Source organism: Grampus griseus (genome assembly GCF_964374135.1).
Source record: "Grampus griseus genome assembly, chromosome: 10".
NCBI lineage: Eukaryota > Metazoa > Chordata > Mammalia > Artiodactyla > Delphinidae > Grampus > Grampus griseus.
In genome coordinates, this window is record NC_139004.1 from 37340106 (window position 1) to 37356338 (window position 16233).

The following is a 16233-nucleotide window of genomic DNA, read 5'->3' on the forward strand; positions in this document are numbered from 1 at the left end:
TCACTGCTGCAGGCGTGGGTTCAATCCCTGGTCAGAGAACTAAGATCCCACAAGCCACATGGCATGGCCACACACACACACACACACAAAATGTTATTATTGCCCTTTATTCCAAATGTGTAAGAGGGGAAGTGTGGTTCCATGCACATTCCATTCTAAACACTACGAGCCTAGTGTTTAGAGCTGTCTGATTTGATTGGACCTGTTCATTCATCCCCGACTGGCTTCCAACCCATCTGAATTACTGGCAATGACCAAGCCGAATCCAGAGACTCACCAGCGGGAAGGACACTGATGGAAACTTTCCTATTACCTGTCCTGTTGGTTTCTCTGCACCTTCTGGTCACTAGGTTGTGTCACTCCCTATGGTGCTGGGGTATCAAGTTTTTAATACGATTATCACCAATTATGAGACTAGAAAGAACAGAAATTCAGGCTATCCCATGAAATCTCTCTGAAACTAGAGGACAGAGTCACTTTATTTTCCTGGTTTAACAGGTCAGTTAGTTGTTGCTCATTACTAACTAGCCCTCTTTTACCATCATGCCAGGCAGTCAACTGAGATTTACTCATATTTATATTTACACTAGTTCTCCGTCAAAGAGCCTTCTGGATCAAGTGTGCACAACATCACCTCAGTCTGGAAATACTGGAAAGGCAGAATAAATCCAGTTTAATGTGACTTATGTAAATCATTTCTTACAGGGAATTCTCTTAGTGGGAAAGGTCAATGTTTTCCACCAAGTAAAAATAAATATAATACTGATCTGATCTCATCTGATCTCAAAATCGTGTTTTCTATAGGCATACATACAAACACACACACACTGGTATGGGCACACACACATGCACGTGGGCAGACACACACCCTCTGCTAAAGTTATCAATAGCTTTTAAGGTCAGTGAAATCCATGATTACGAGCTTACGCTGTGGAATGAGCTGGATCTGGGTTTAAATCCTGCTTCTGGCTGTGCAACAGGGCACTTTACCTCCCTGCATGGTTTTCCTCTGCTGGTAAACAACACCCATGACAGAAGGGTTAATGTAAGGATTAGACAGAACAGTGCCCACTAAACTGGTGCTTCTCCAACTCCACAGTGCACACGAACCATCCGGGAATCGTGTTACACTGGAGATGCTGATTCCGATTCTCAAGTGGGGCTTGATGCTCTAAGTTCCTAGGTGACCTTACACTGCTGGTCCATGCACCAAACTTTGCGTAGCAAAGCACATACTGAAACCTTACAAGAGGGAAACCAAAATTGCTATCCAGTGGTCCTGCCAGCCAAGTAAGAGAAGAAAGCTAAGAGGATTTTTTTGGTGCCCAGTGTGAGCTTGGTGTAAACTCAGTTTCTCTAGGTGTGGAGAAGATGACACGTCTGGGGCCAGGCTTTATTCTGTCCCCTCATGAGCCTCAGCAATGACTTAATTTCCATTCTTCTGCCCAGGGTCAGTCAGGGGCCATGCGAACCCACAGAGATGGGGAGTCTCATACCTGTCATAGTCCTGGCAAATCTCCCCCACGGCCAGCAAGGCCTTCAGGTACTCGCTGGGCTGCTAGGCGTAGATGTAGTGCAGGGAACAGCTGTTCCTGGGGTCCCCATTTGAGGCAGTGGACTCTATAGCTACCTGGAAGAGAAGACAGGCGAATGGGTGGATTTAAAGTGAACGCATCTGTACGACAAAGGAGGCAAGACTATCCAATGGTGGAAAGACAGTCTTTTCAACAAACGGTGCTGGGGAAACTGGTCAGCTACATGCAAAAAAATGAAATTAGATCATTCTTTAACACCATACACAAAAATACACTCAAAATGGATTAAAGACCTAAATGTGAGACTGGACACTATAAAACTCCTAGAGAAAAACACAGGCAAAACACTCTCTGACATAAATCACAGGAATATCTTTTTCGGTCCATCTCCGAGAACAATGGAAATAAAAACAAAAATAAACAAATGGGACCTAATTAAACTCAAAAGCTTTTGCACAGCAAAGGAAACCATAAACAAAATGAAAAGACAACACACAGATTGGGAGAAAATATTTGTAAACGATGTGACCAATAAGGGATTAGTCTCCAAAATTTACAAACAGCTCATGAGGCTTAATAACATCAAAACAAACAACCCAATCAAAAAATGGGCAGAAAACCTAAATAGACATTTCTCCAAAGAAGATATATAGATGGCCAACAGGCACATGAAAAGATGTTCAACATCGCTAATTATTAGAGAAATGCAAATCAAAACCACAATGAGATATCACCTCACACCAGTCAAAATGGCTATCATCAAAAAATCCACAAACAATAAACGCTGGAGAGGGTGTGGAGAAAAGGGAACCCTCTTGCACTGTTGGTGGGAATGTAAAGTAGTACAGCCACTATGGAGAACAGTATGGAGGTTCCTTAAGAAACTAAAAATAGAGCTACCATATGACCCTGCAATCCCACTCCTGGGCATATATCCAGAGAAAAACATGGTCTGAAAGGATACATGCACCCCAATGTTCACTGCAGCACTGTTTACAATAGCCAAGACATGGAAGCTACCTAAACGTCCATGCAACAGAGGAATGGTTAAAGGAAGATGTGGTACATGTACATAATGGAATATTACTCAGTCATTAAAAAGAATGAAATAATGCCATTTGCAGCAACATGGATGGACCTAGAGACTGTCATACTGAGTGAAGTAAGTCGGACAGAGAAAGAGAAATATCACAATATCCCTTCTATGCGGAATCTAAAAAGAAATAATACAAAGGAACTCATTTACAAAACAGAAACAGCCTCATAAACTTAGAGAACGAACTTATGGTTACCAGGGGGGAAGGGATAGTCAGGGAGTTTGGGATCGACATGTACACACTGCTATATTTAAGATGGATAACCAACAAGGACCTAATGTATAGCACACAGAACTCTGCTCAATGTTATGTGGCAACCTGGATGGGAGGGGAGTTTGGGGAAGAATGGACACATGTATATGTATGGCTGAGTTGCTTTGCTGTGCACCTGAAATTATCACAACAGTGTTAAGTGGCTATACCCCAATATAAAATTAAAAGTTCAAAAAATAAAATAAAGTGAACACATCTTGTAGGAATTGCAGTCAGCCCTGAGAGAGACACGGCCTGAGGGGGTGGGGGGAAAGCAGCACGTTATACACACTGCTGATAAGTGATAAGTAGGGTTAAAGAACAAATTCATTAGCTTTAAAAACTAGTTACTAGGGAATTCCCTGGTGGTCCAGGGGTTAGGACTAGGCACTTTCACTGCCGAGGGCCTGGGTTCAATCCCTGGTCGGAGAACTAAGATCCTGTAAGCCAAAGGATCTTTTTTTAAAATAATTAATTAATTAATTAAATTTATTTTTGGCTGCATTGGGTCTTCGTTCCTGCGTGCAGGCTTTCTCTAGTTGTGGTGAGCGGGGGCTACTCTTTGTTGTGGTGCATGGGCTTCTCACTGCTGTGGCTTCTCTTGTTGTGGAGCATGGGCTCTAGGTGCACGGGCTTCAGTAGTTGTGGCACACGGGCTCAGGAGCTGTGTCTCGCGGGCTGTAGAGAGCAGGCTCAGTAGTTGTGGCGCACGGGCTTAGTTGCTCTGCGGCATGTGGGATCTTCCCAGGCCAGGGCTCGAACCCGTGTCCCCTGCCTTGGCAGGTGGATTCTTAACCACTGTGCTAGCAGGGAAGCCTGGAAGGTCAGTTCTAATGTCTTTAAAAATGTGACATTTTATTGGAAGTGCATTTTATGTTTTTGTTTTTTTGGCCGAGCCATGCAGCATGTGGGATCTTAGTTTCCTGACTAGGGATGGAACCCGTGCCCCTTGTAGTAGAAGCACAAAGTCTTAACCACTGGACAGCCAGGGAAGTCCCTGGAAGTGCATTTAAAATTTTCTGTCTTGATATTTGGAGACTCCAGTGGACTAGCTACTGTTGCCAAGGCAGTATGACTTTGGGCTATTGCAGGGATCCAAAGGGGTTTTTGTTGGTTTTTTAAAAAAATATTAACATGAGAAAAATGGAAAAAGTAAATATAGAAGCCAAATTCAGCCTCTTTTCTCTTCAAAATGCATAAAATACAGATCCTCTGGTTATATCTCTGATTAAAAAATACAAAGACTCATGAAGTGATTTTCCCAACTGGCAGAGAGACTTTCTCCCAGTCGGTAGAGCTGGTACCATCAGAGTCCTCTTCTCATTCTTTGTTCTGGATTGAGACCCCTCTGAAAATGTGGGACATTGATTCTACACAATATTAACTCCTCACCTCCCAGCATGTTTACTCCAAATGGAAAAATCCTTTATGTGAATAAAGGTGGCCATCGAGGTCCAGAGTGTTCTCTTTGAGGGAACTCATGAAGAGAAGACGGAGAAACGCATGGTGCAAACCATACAAATACATTCAGTTGGGTTCCAAAAGATTCAAATGCAGTTGAGAATAAAGATCCCACCACCAACCCATTTTTTTTTCTCTGTGATTATTCCTTCTAGTCAGTGTAATGTAAAAGTGTTTGGTCACGAAGATGGGCTCAAATCATCTGACGATGGGAAGAATCAAAGCCTCTATTTCCTGGAATACTACATAAAACTTCTGTAGAAACAGATAACATCTTTGCTTCCTACTAACTGGAATGTGGTATTTTAAAATCAGAAGTCCAACTGCAGATCAAAAAACCCTGTAGTACAAGGCACTTTTTTTTTTTAAATAAATTTATTTAATTTTGGCTGTGTTGGGTTTTCGTTTCTGTGTGTGGGCTTTCTCTAGTTGCGGCGAGCGGGGGCTACTCTTCAACGTGGTGCGGGCTACTCTTCAACGCGGTGCGCGGGCTTCTCATTGTCGTGGCTTCTCTTGTTGCAGAGCACAGGCTCTAGACGCGCAGGCTCAGTAGTTGTGCCTCAAGGGCTTAGTTGCTCCGCAGCCTGTGGGATCTTCCCAGACCAGGGCTCGAACCCGTGTCCCCTACATTAGCAGGCAGATTCTTAACCACTGCGCCACCAGGGAAGTCCAGTACAAGGCACTTTTTAATCAAAACCTCCAAAACCAGGGTCTCCTTAAGACAAACCAAGGGTTCAAACAAAATGCTATGTTGTTACCAGAGACCGGGAGATAAACAGGAAGTCTCTGAAGTGCAATGAAAATACAACTCACAAACCTCAGAGTAACGATTTTTAAAGAACTGTTTGGAAGCTCTAGGAAAGTGCCTGTCTCATGCTGGGAAGCTCGCTGGACCCCAACGGCTCCTGCTCCCAATAAATGATGCCGGGAGTGTGTCTGGAAGAATAAACATGAGACTGAGCATTCATAGGAACGGTATAGGTTTGATGTCCATGTGCGTCTTCACACGGGAACACGTGAGCAGATCTTTAGTTCCATTCTAGGCAAGCTCCTCTCATCCGACCATTCAAAACTGCCCAGCCACTCCTACCATGGACAGATACTTCCTTTCACTGAATGCTCAGGGGAAATCACCTGGTTTGGATGCGGTTTGAGTTTGATCCTGTGACACCATCAGCATTTCCCACCAGAGATAAATGAGGAGATTCTGGCCTTTATTAGTATGCTATGAACACAGGTGTCCTGGCTGTACTTGCCAACCCTCCTTCTATTTTTATTCACCTATCTACCTGTAAGTGCCTTTGACCTACTCTGAGCTCAGACCCTTGATCTATTAGAGTAACTCTGTCAGTCTTTCTTTAAAAATGAACAGGCAATAAAATGAATTTAACCCAGAAGCAGCAGCTCAGCAAGGGAAATGAAAACATCAGAAGCACCTTTTCGGCCGAGGCCAGAGCTTCAGGGGTCCCTCCAGTCCTCTCCCCCGCCCCCTCCTCCCTGGTACTTTATCTAATAGAGGAAGGAGCACGGAGGGACTTGGCTGAATCAAGGGACCTTCGAGACTATGGATGAGTTTTAAGCCCGAGACGCAATTAAATATTATTGGAACCTACTGTAAGGGGGGCGGGGAGGGGAGGTTAGGAGGCTGAGAGGCTGAGTCCCAACGCAGCGGGGTCCAGCCCCGGGACCCAGCGCAGACGAACCACCCCCACCCCGCCCCCTCGATTCCCAGCAGCCAGGAGGAGGAGCCCTGCGACTCCAGCCCGGACTCTGCGCCTCCCCCTCCCCGAGTCCCCTCAGGACGCACAAGTCGGGCCCCTTGCTCACCCCAGACCGCCCGAGCAAGCCGGGCGGTGGGCAGGGGCGAGATGAGGGGCCGAAGTTCCCCTGGACGAAGATGCTGCGCGCAGCTCTTCCTAACGAGCAGGGGCGGCTCGAAGCGAACCCCTGTGCCTCAAAAGTTGGTCTCGCCGGGAGAGGAGGCCCGGGGACGCGGCGCCGGGGCCGGGCCCAACTTACCTGGCGCGCGGCCCGGAGGGCGGACGGGGCTTAGCTGGCGGGGCCAGTCCAGCCCGCGGCGGCAGTTCGGCCATGGGCGCGGCCGGGCTTCGTGCCGCCCTCCCCTCGGGCGCTGGGCACTCTGCCAGGGTGGAGGGAAGAGACGCCGAGCCGGGAATTCAAGCTCCGCGAGACCTGGGCTCCATTCTGGACGGCGGGGGCGGGGCCGCTTGGCCCACTGTCACGTGCCCGGCCCTATTTCAGGCGCCCTAGCTTTAGGGCAGGTGCCCAGCCTTCAAATCATGTGAACCGGCTCTTCGTCTCTGAAAGGGCTCCAGGTCACTGTTGGCCCCTCCAGCCTGCAACTTTAAAAGTTGTAACTTCCCCGTTGACCCCAGCGCCTAACATAGCTTCTGGCAGAAAGGCTGAGATCAGTGATTGTTCAACACTCGGATAAGTGAGACCCTTCTCTTGGAGGAGGGGTGTGGGGACAGGAGGAAGAGGCTCAGATGGAAAGGGAAAAAGGAAGTTTGGGGAGAACTCAAGAGAAAGGGCAGGGATGAACACAGCCTGCTCACCCAAATACTGCCGCTTTTACACGCTCCACTGTTCTCGACCACCAGCCCCGTTTTCCAGATGCCAACACCCACGCAGGCCTGCGGCTTGTGTCAAGCCAGGTAGTTCTGCCTCTGGAGAAACAAAGGGCAGTCAGACTGCAGACAGCCTGTGAGGCTGTGTGGCCACTGGGCCACCCGACCAGGCTGGAAGTGCCTTGTCGGATGCTGAAGGCTGAACTCTGTCTCATCTGTGAGGTGAGGCGATTTGAGCCGGAGAGTCAGGCACCCCGTAGCCAAGTCCTCCTCTCCGGGCACCTCCTTGGGGTTCCGTCAACCCCATCCAGCCCATGCTCTCCAGCAACAAGGACGAGCTGCACTGGCTGCGCTTGGCTGGGCAGGAGTATTCTCTGCAGCACACCAGGGAGCAGGACTTTGAGATGAACGGCCGAGCCCTTTGCATCCTCACCAAGGACGACTTCCCACTCCGCTCCCTGGCTTCAGGTCGGGGTCACTCACTGGCTTCTCTGATGCAAACCGGGGGGAGCGGGGGTGGGGCTGGGGAGCTGTCTTGCTCCCTCCCTCTCCCTTCCCCATTTCCATCCTAAGGCCTCTGCGTAGCGTCTCCATCAGCACGAATCTTGTGACGGACATGCCAGCTGACACCTGGTCAGCAGCCTGCCCTCCCGCGCCCCCCCGCTTCAGCTGACGTTCTGTATGAGTTGCTCCAGTACATCAAGACCCAGCGGCAAGCTGTGGCATGTGGGCCCTTTTTCGGAAGAGCTTTCAGGCAGAGGGTGCCCACTCAGCCCTTCCCCTGCTGCCTGGAAGGTGAGGAGGCTCTCTGAGACCCTCCCCCAGATTGGCCTCATCAGAGGGCAGAGCTTCTTCCAGGCAAAATGATGAAAGAGGCAGCATTGTGGGCCAGGCTCCCCATCTCCCCCTGCCCTGCCTCCCCAACTCTCACCGCTGCCCTCTGTGACTGTCCTCTAGCCGAGGGGCCTTGCCTCTCATCTCCCCCTTTCTCTGCTCTCCTCTCCAGCAGAGGGTTGTTTATGTGGCATCCCTCTCTTCTCCTCCTGACCTCTCCATGGAAATTGCTCTCCTCAGGGTCTCCAGGGACCTGCACACAGGGCTGTTCATGTCACTCCCAGTCCTTACTCACTGCTGCAACCTTCCAGTTGCTCGGGCCAAAACGCTGGATGTCATTTTTGATTACTTTCTTTCTCTCTCATCCTCATCCCAACTGTCAACAACTCCTGCTGGCTCTACCTTCAAGATCTACCCAGAATCCAACCACTTCACACACCTGTAGTGCTGCCCAGGGTCCAGCCCCTGCCTCCTCTGGAGAACCTCCTCACTGGTCTCCTTGCTTCTGCCCTTGATCTCCTATGATCTATTCTCAGCAGAGTAGCCAGAGATTCATAAGTCAGGTCATGCTACTTCTTTGCTCAAAATCTTCCAGTGGCTCTCATCTCACTCGTCAAAGCCCCAGTCCATACAATGACCTCCCTGCCCTCTGCTGTCCTCTCCCACTCCTCTCCCTCTTGTTCATGCTCCTCCAGCCACACCAGCCTCCCTGCTCATTGAACAAGCCAGAGACACCCCTGCCTCAGGGCCTTTGCACTTACTGTTCCCTCTGCCTTGCAATCTCTTCTTTACATGCCCACATAGCTCACTTATCTACCTCCTTAGGTGTCTGTTCAAATATTATCATGTCTGTGAGGCATTTCCCAGAATTCCCTATTTGCCTTGTACAGTAGTGCTTTATCCCTTCCCCCCATATTGTATACTACTTCTATTTCCTTTTTTATTTTAGTCATCTGTCTTCCTCCCCCTCCCTACGCCACTAGAATATAAAGCTCCATGAGGGCAGAAGCTCTTTTCAGTTTAGTGATGTGTCCCCAACATTCTTAGAACAATGCCTGTCTCATTGAAGGTCCTCCATCAATAGTTATTGGGTGGATGAAGAGGGCACCTGGGTTCTGGACCTGGCTCTGTCACCTCTTGGCATTGTGAACAATTTTACAGATGAGGGAGCAGGTTTGAGAAACTAAGTTACTTGTCTGGGAGCTAGGGTTAGCACCTGGGCTGTCTGGCCCTCACCCACACCCTCCAGTGCTTCCCTGACCAGGGGCTGGGTGTGGGGAGAGCACTAGGAGTGCAGCCCCACGGGCTCCCGCGCATGTCACTGAGGGGGTCTGGGTTGGGGGAGGCTCTGGGCCCAAAGAATCGATGGTGCTCCTCTGCTTGCAGAGGGGATCGGGGCCTCCTGCAGCAGCCACCAGCCCTGGGGCTTGCCAGCTCCTTGAGCCATGTGGATGCCCCTGGCCTGGCCAGCTGGCCCCTCAGCAGGCAGGAGTCCCTCAGTTTATCTCACTGTGTGGAGCTCAGCTGCAGGGCTGAGGGAGTCTCCTCCTTCCCCACGATGCCACAGGCCCCCATTGATGGCAGGATCACTGGTGAGTAGGAGGCTGTGCTCCCCTGGCACACAGGAGGGAGGTGTGCTGAGGCTAAGTCCCAGAGCGGGGTGGGTGACAAGGAGGAGGGTTATTTTGATCTGGGGAATGAGAGGGTCTGTGCTTGGCAGTGGTGTGTGGAGTAATTCTCCTGTGTGCTGGTCACAGTCTGGTCACAGCAGGCAGAAAGTGCTGCCCGGGATCGCCAAGCCCACCCTATGTCCAGGCCAGGGACGATTTACCAGTCATAGTTCAGACAGTCAGACTGGCCTAGGGTATGCCCCCTCCCCCTTTAAAACTTTATTTTTATAATTAATTTTTAAAAATTAATTTATTTTTGGCTGCTTTGGGTCTTTGTTGCTGCGTGTGGGCTTTCTCTAGTTGTGGCGAGCGGGAGCTACTCTTTGTTGCAGTGCGTGGGCTTCTCTTTGCGGTGGCTTCTCTTGTTATGGAGCACGGGCTCTAGGCATGTGGGCTTCAGTAGTTGTGACTCGCGGGCTTAGTTGCTCTGCGGCATGTGGGATCTTCCCAGACCAGGGATCGAACCAGTGTCCCCTGCATTGGCAGGCGGATTCTTAACCACTGCATCACCAGGGAAGCCCCAAAACTTTATTTATTTTTAAATAGTTGAGTGTTTACTATGTGCCAGGCATGGTTCTAAGGCTTTTATTTAACCCCACAACAGCCCTCTGAGGTTGGTATTATTATTAGCCCCATTTTACAGATAAGGAGAATGAGGCACAGAGAGGTTAAGTGACCTTCGCATGGTCACACAGCAGTAAGTGGCAGAATTGAAGTGTGAATCCAGGCAGTCTGACTCTAGGGCCTGAGCTCTAATCAGGTGATATACTTCTCCACATTCATTGTTAAAGGACTGACTAACAGACAGGTAACCAGATGGACTGACAGATAAGCTGACTGCCTTCCCAAAGTGTGTTTTCTAGTCATGGCGGGGCCACTACATTTATCCTAAGACACCACAGAGGGGGCAGAAACTTAGCTCCTGGGTTGAAAGTGACTGGGAGTCACTGAAACACAGTTATTTGATTTTAATATAATGCTTAACATTCTTAGAGCACTTACTCTGTACCAGGCACTGTGCTAAGGGTCTTTTGGTCGATTATGTCACTTAATCCTCACATCACCCAACACGAGGAAACTATGGCTCAGAAGAAGTCCGGTAACCTGCCCCCCACGCCCGAGCCAGGTGGCCCAGGTGGGACTTAAGAGCTTGCGCCCAGGCTCCCTCTGCCACTTGCCCTTCATGATAGCACGTTCGATTTTCCAGAACCTCCTGCTAGGGTGCTGGCTGGATAGGATGGATGTTACAATCCTGATTTAATAGAGATCCGGGAGGTTGAGTGACTGGGCCAGGGGCAGAGAGGGACCTGGAGACAGGGTTCCAGCCGCCAGCCACTGGCCAGTGCCCCCGCCACCTGCCCCCGGGCGAAGGGTGTTGGCTTTGGTGTCTGAAGAGCTGGGTTAGGCTCCCCATTCCGCCTGCTCCTTAGGAGCCTGGTGACTGGGTTATGTCCATACCTCTCTGAGCCCATTTCCTCATCCCTTCCTCGGGGTAAAGGTCTCCACCTGTTAGAGTCAGGATGATTGAATGAGATGAGTAATGAGGCCCCACGTGTGGCTGTTTCTGTTAGTACCATCGTCTTCACCATCCCGCTGCACGCCTGGGCCCCGGCTTCGAGAGCCCCAGAGCACCTTTCTCATGCTCGTCCTCACAGCTCCATGAAGGCGCCCCGTCTGCACCCTCTGTGCTCAACTGCAGACTGCCAGCTGCTGTGGGATTACAAGTATCAGCTGCTCTCTGACACCTGGTACCAGCCCTACATCAAGTGGGAAGACAATAATGCCAAGATCTTCTGAGTTGTGGATCCAAATGGGCTTGCCAGATTCTGGGGAAACCACAAGGTGAACCTCAGCCAGCGGGCAGGATGGTCTCAACACACATGACGGGGCAGGGGCCACAGTGGACCCCTCAGCACTAGGGGACAGGCCTCAACTGATGGGAGCTTCACCAGCAGCCCCAGAAGTGTTGGGAGCATTTTTTTCTTAAATTTTTTTCTTTTTTTTTAAATTTTATTTATTTAGTTTTTATACAGCAGGTTCTTATTAGTTATCTATTTTATACATATTAGTGTATGTATGTCAATCCCAATCTCCCAATTCATCCCCCCACTCCCCACCCTCATTTTCCCCCCTTGGTGTCCATACGTTTGTTCTCTACATCTATGTCTCAGAAGCCTTGCAAACTGGTTCATCTGTACCATTTTTCTGGGTTCCACATATATGCGTTAATATACGATATTTGTTTTTCCCTTTCTGACTTACTTCACTCTGTATGACAGTCTCTCGGTTCATCCACGTCTCTATAAATGACCCAATTTCGTTCCCTTTTATGGCTGAGTAACATTCCATTGTATATATGTACCACATCTTCTTTATCCATTCGTCTGTTGATGGGCATTTAGGTTGCTTCCATGACCTGGCTATTGTAAATAGTGCTGCAATGAACATTGGGGTGCATGTGTCTTTTTGAATTATGGTTTTCTCTGGGTATATGCCCAGTAGTGGGATTGCTGGGTCATATGGTAGTTCTATTTTTAGTTTTTTAAGGAACCTCCATATATTCTCCATAGTGGCTCTTGTTGGGATCATTTTATTTTGGGAGATTCCGAGGGACAGGCAGTTACTTCTTGAGGATGGGGACTGTCCCTGGAACTCAGGAATCTTGCCTTCTAATTGCTTAATCCCACCTTTCCTTAGCATTTGAGGCTTTCAAAGCACGCTTACATGAATTGTGCATCATTTGCTGTTAAGCCAGGTGAGGAAGCTGGTACCCTGGAGGAAGCTGGGAAAACCCAGGTCTCAGGCCCTGCAGAATCATCAGCTGTCAGGGCTGGAAAGGCCTGGGGATGACCGAGGCCAGCATTCCTAACGTGAGGAGCGCCCATACCTAAATGGGTGTCTGCCAGGGGATTTTAGGTGGTTTACTCCAAATTCTAATCATTATTTATTTTAGTAAGCATTAGGATGACAAAATTTAACTACTTTGTCAATCTCATGATTGACAGTGGTGATATAAAACCAGTGTGCTAGTCTATAAATAAATTCATTTAGGTTAAAAAGAGTCTTTAAAGAAAACTATTAACAATAATGATCAGGCTTCCCTGGTGGCGCAGTGGTTGAGAATCTGCCTGCCAATGCGGGGGACATGGGTTCGAGCCCTGGTCCGGAAAGATCCCACCTGCTGTGGAGCAACTAAGCCAATGCACCACAACTACTGAGCCTGTGCTCTAGAGCCCGCAAGCCACAACTACTAAGTCCGCATGCTGCAACTACTGAAGCCCTTGTGCCTAGAGCCCGTGCTCTGCAACAAGAGAAGCCACCACAATGAGAAGCCCCGCGCACCACAGCGAAGAGTAGCCCCCGCTCGCCGCCATTAGAGAAAGCCCATGCGCAGCAACAAAGACCCAACACGGCCAAAAATAAATAAATAAGTTAAATAAATTAAAACAAACAAACAAAAAACCAATAATGATCATCTGCAATATATAGCATCTCCTAAAATGGCACAGCATTTGATTGCCAAGCATTGCTCAGAGGGCTTTGCCTGTATTAACTCATTTAATCCTCACAACAACCTCATGGGGTGGATATTATCAGATGGGGAACTGAGGCACAGAGAGGTGTATCAACTTGTCCCAGTGTTTGCAGCCAGTAGGTGGCAGAGCAGAGACCTGAATCCAGACCATGTAGTTCTGGGCGCCACCCTGTTTTGTGGCCTCTGGGTAGTGCTGGTGGCTGGAAGGATGCAAATGACTAAAGTTTGGGTGTGCTTATCTGGAGGGAGGGCAACTGAGGCCCCAAGGGCAGCAATTCCATTTAGTGAGCACAGACCACATGTTAAGCACTGTGCTAAGTGCTCTCATGGATTAACTAATTTAATGCTCACAACAAATCTGTGAGATTGATGTTTTTATTTTCATTTTATAGCTGGGGCAACAGATGCAGAGAGGTAAAGAAACTTATACAAGGTCACACAGCTGCCAAATGGTGGAGCTGGAGCTTAAATTGACACCAAAGCCCAGCCTCTTTGTCCCTACTCTGCACAGTCCACTCCCCAGAGACAGGAAAACCTGACTTGGTCAAAGTCACACAGCTAGGTGGCAAGGCCTTCATGCTACCCCACCATGCTGTCTCTCCTACTAACTATATATTAATTTGTTACTACTCGTGACATTTGCCATTTAAAAGCAACATGCAATTCACTCCTGGCCCATGGGTCTCAGTCAAGTAGGTGACAGAACCATCCCATTGTTTCTTCCCACACACCCCCCCCCCACCCCGGCCTTCCCCTGCCTTTCTCCTTCCCAATGCATGAGAACTTTCATATTCCCTAACAGACCCCTGGGCTGAGGGGCTTAAGAAACCATCCAGTCCAACCTGCTCCCTCCCAGGCCTGGAAGGAGCAGGGTGGGGAGTAGGGGGTGATGTGGGGCTGCTTTTCCTTCCAGAAGCAAGTGAACGTGACCTATGAGAAGATGTCACATGCCTTGTGCCCCTACCATAATCTGAACATCATTAAGAAGGAAACCAGGCAGAAACTCCTGTTCAGGTGAGTGGCCTAGGGGCCAAGATGCCAGGTGGAGTGGAGCTGGGGTGGGGTGGCCTGGAAGACCTCTGCAGCTGGGGCACGGGCTGATTTGCAGCTGGGGCCTGAATTCCAGATTTCTGAAGACACCCAGGAAGATCAATCAGGACAAGGGCAACAGCAGGGAGCTTCTGGAGAGCCAGGAGCAGGACAGAGTGGACTTTAAGGAGGAGATGCTGGAAGTCTCTCTGTGAAGGACACGTGGACTCCAGACACCGGGCACCAACAGGTCAGAGACTGAGTCTCCCACGAAGGCAGCTAGCTGTTCCTCTCTCCTCCCAGGGCAGCAGGGAACCCCAGCTGGGTTTTGCACTCTCGGATCAGAGCTGGTGTCTCAGACCTCAAAGCTGCCTGGGGACCTGGAACAGCTGAGAACCGGCAGGCCTCGCCTCCAGGACACTGTGGGGGCATTCTTTGGATAGGGCAGCCCTGGTTGCTAAGTGGGAGCACAGGGAGTGAACTTTCTCCCTACCCTGCCCCTTAGTACCTGCCCAGCTCAGGAGAGGAAGCCAGTCGCTGAGAGAACATCCAGCCCAATTCCTTCAATTTACGGAAGAAGGAAGCAGAAGTCCCTCACTGAGCCTCAGTTTTCCTCATCTGCAAAATGGGCAAGCTCATGAAAACCACCCTCAGGGGGCTGGTGCATGAAATGGAAAAAAGAATTACTGCTTTGTCAACCTTAGTAATGATAACAATGATGATGCCTGACAGTTAAGTGCTTACCATGTGCCAGGCCTTGTGCCAAGGGTTCTACCTATATTTTATCTCATTCAATTCACATACCAAACACCGGAGGTTTAAAGATGGGGAAATGGAGGCAGAGGCTTGCAGAGCTGGGATGCTTCCCTCGAACCCAGTGCTGTGACCTGTTCTCTTTTAGTGCCTCGAAATGTGATGGGCACTTCTCAAGCAGAGGCCATAGCCCTACCTCTCTGCCCTCAGCATCTTCATAAACAGTTTATTTCACCTGGCCCAACTCCCTTGTCCTCAGTTTTCAGTCCTTGGCGACTCTGATCATGACCCAGTAAAGATCGCCCACGCCGCCCACATCCTGGCTTCCTATGCTCCTATACCCGTATCTGCCAATTGACCTTGGGCAAGTTATTCTATCTCTTTGGAGCCTCATGTTTCTCATCTGCAAAATGGGGATGCTATTCCTAACCTGACATCACAGGATTCCCAGAAAACTTGAATAAGACCGTAGTTGTGAAGTACGTGACTGCCGTCCGTATAAGGAGTTAAGAAAACTCTGCAAACGCAAAGCTGCTCTAAAGCATGAAAATGCCTCTGCTATTGGTTCAGCTTCTCCTCGATGCTCCCCAGCCCCCCAGGTACCTCCTGATGGGGTCAGAGCCTCTGCCCTTGCAACCCCGGGGAAGCTGGCGGAGAAAGGGAAGGGAGTGTTTTCAGTTCATTGAAAACAGAACTTTCTGGATTCGCATCTTCTTTTCTGGAAGGAGGAAACCACCTTTGCCTCTTGCCTCCAGCAGGTCAGGAAAACACCCCCACCGGCCACCCCCATCTGGCTGGACCTGATCTGGCCTTGGGTCACTGTAGCCGAGAAGCTGATTTGGGACTCAAAGCTGTGACTGCTCATAAGCAGGGAAAATCCTGGCTTAGTCCCGTCTTGGGCCCTGGACAATTCCACACTAGAAGAGGCCAGGCAGGGGCCTTGGCCAAAAGGTTTAGCAGGAAAATCCTAGGCCCCTTTAGTCTTCCTGAGACTGTTCCATCTCCTTGACTTTGCTCCAGGATGAACCCATGCCCCATAGCTTTTCTCATCATCCCCAGCCCAGAACTACATAAGTGGACTGGGAGGGACCATCGAAATCAACTTGTCCAGCCTCTCCTCTTACAGACAAGGCAGCTGAGGCCAGAGAGGGGGAGTGACATGCCCAAGGACATACAGCCCAGCTCAGCGTGCTGCCTCCTCACGGTGCCTCATTTCTAATTGTCTCGCATCTCATGGGTCCAAGACGTAGAGGTTTAAATGAGAGGATGGAGTCATAAGTCACTTCTTCCAGTTATGATGTTGGCATCTGCCTGCTGTTGTGTTAATGGTTGTCAACAGCTGCATATCCCAAAGACTATGTCTTTACGGCGGTGGGGGGAGGGGGAGTGTTAAATCTCACCCAACGCTGGGACCGTTGGGGCCAGGAGTGAGAAGTGGGCTTGAGAAGAGTCCACCACCCCAGACCCCAGATCCCTGGA

General features: G+C 49.6%; 1 protein-coding gene and 1 long non-coding RNA gene across 2 annotated transcripts in view; one reads left to right on the forward strand and one right to left on the reverse strand.

Moving 5' to 3' along the window:
- The window catches only part of LOC309827859, a 39884-nt gene extending 33405 nt beyond the window's left edge, over positions 1 to 6479 (reverse strand). The window contains exons 1-2 of the long non-coding RNA XR_014297258.1: positions 6365 to 6479; positions 1497 to 1630 (exon numbers count right to left, since the gene is read on the reverse strand). This is a non-coding gene — a long non-coding RNA (uncharacterized lncRNA). The remainder of the gene's footprint in view (positions 1 to 1496; positions 1631 to 6364) is intronic.
- A 768-nt stretch (positions 6480 to 7247) lies between these two features.
- On the forward strand, positions 7248 to 14216 carry ETV7 (ETS variant transcription factor 7; the record flags this gene model as incomplete). Its single annotated transcript, XM_082663491.1, is given in 8 exon segments — positions 7248 to 7401; positions 7603 to 7728; positions 9032 to 9038; positions 9154 to 9359; positions 11137 to 11231; positions 11235 to 11279; positions 13886 to 13986; positions 14099 to 14216. Coding segments are annotated over 8 exon segments (852 nt in total).
- Positions 14217 to 16233: the final 2017 nt, after the last annotated feature.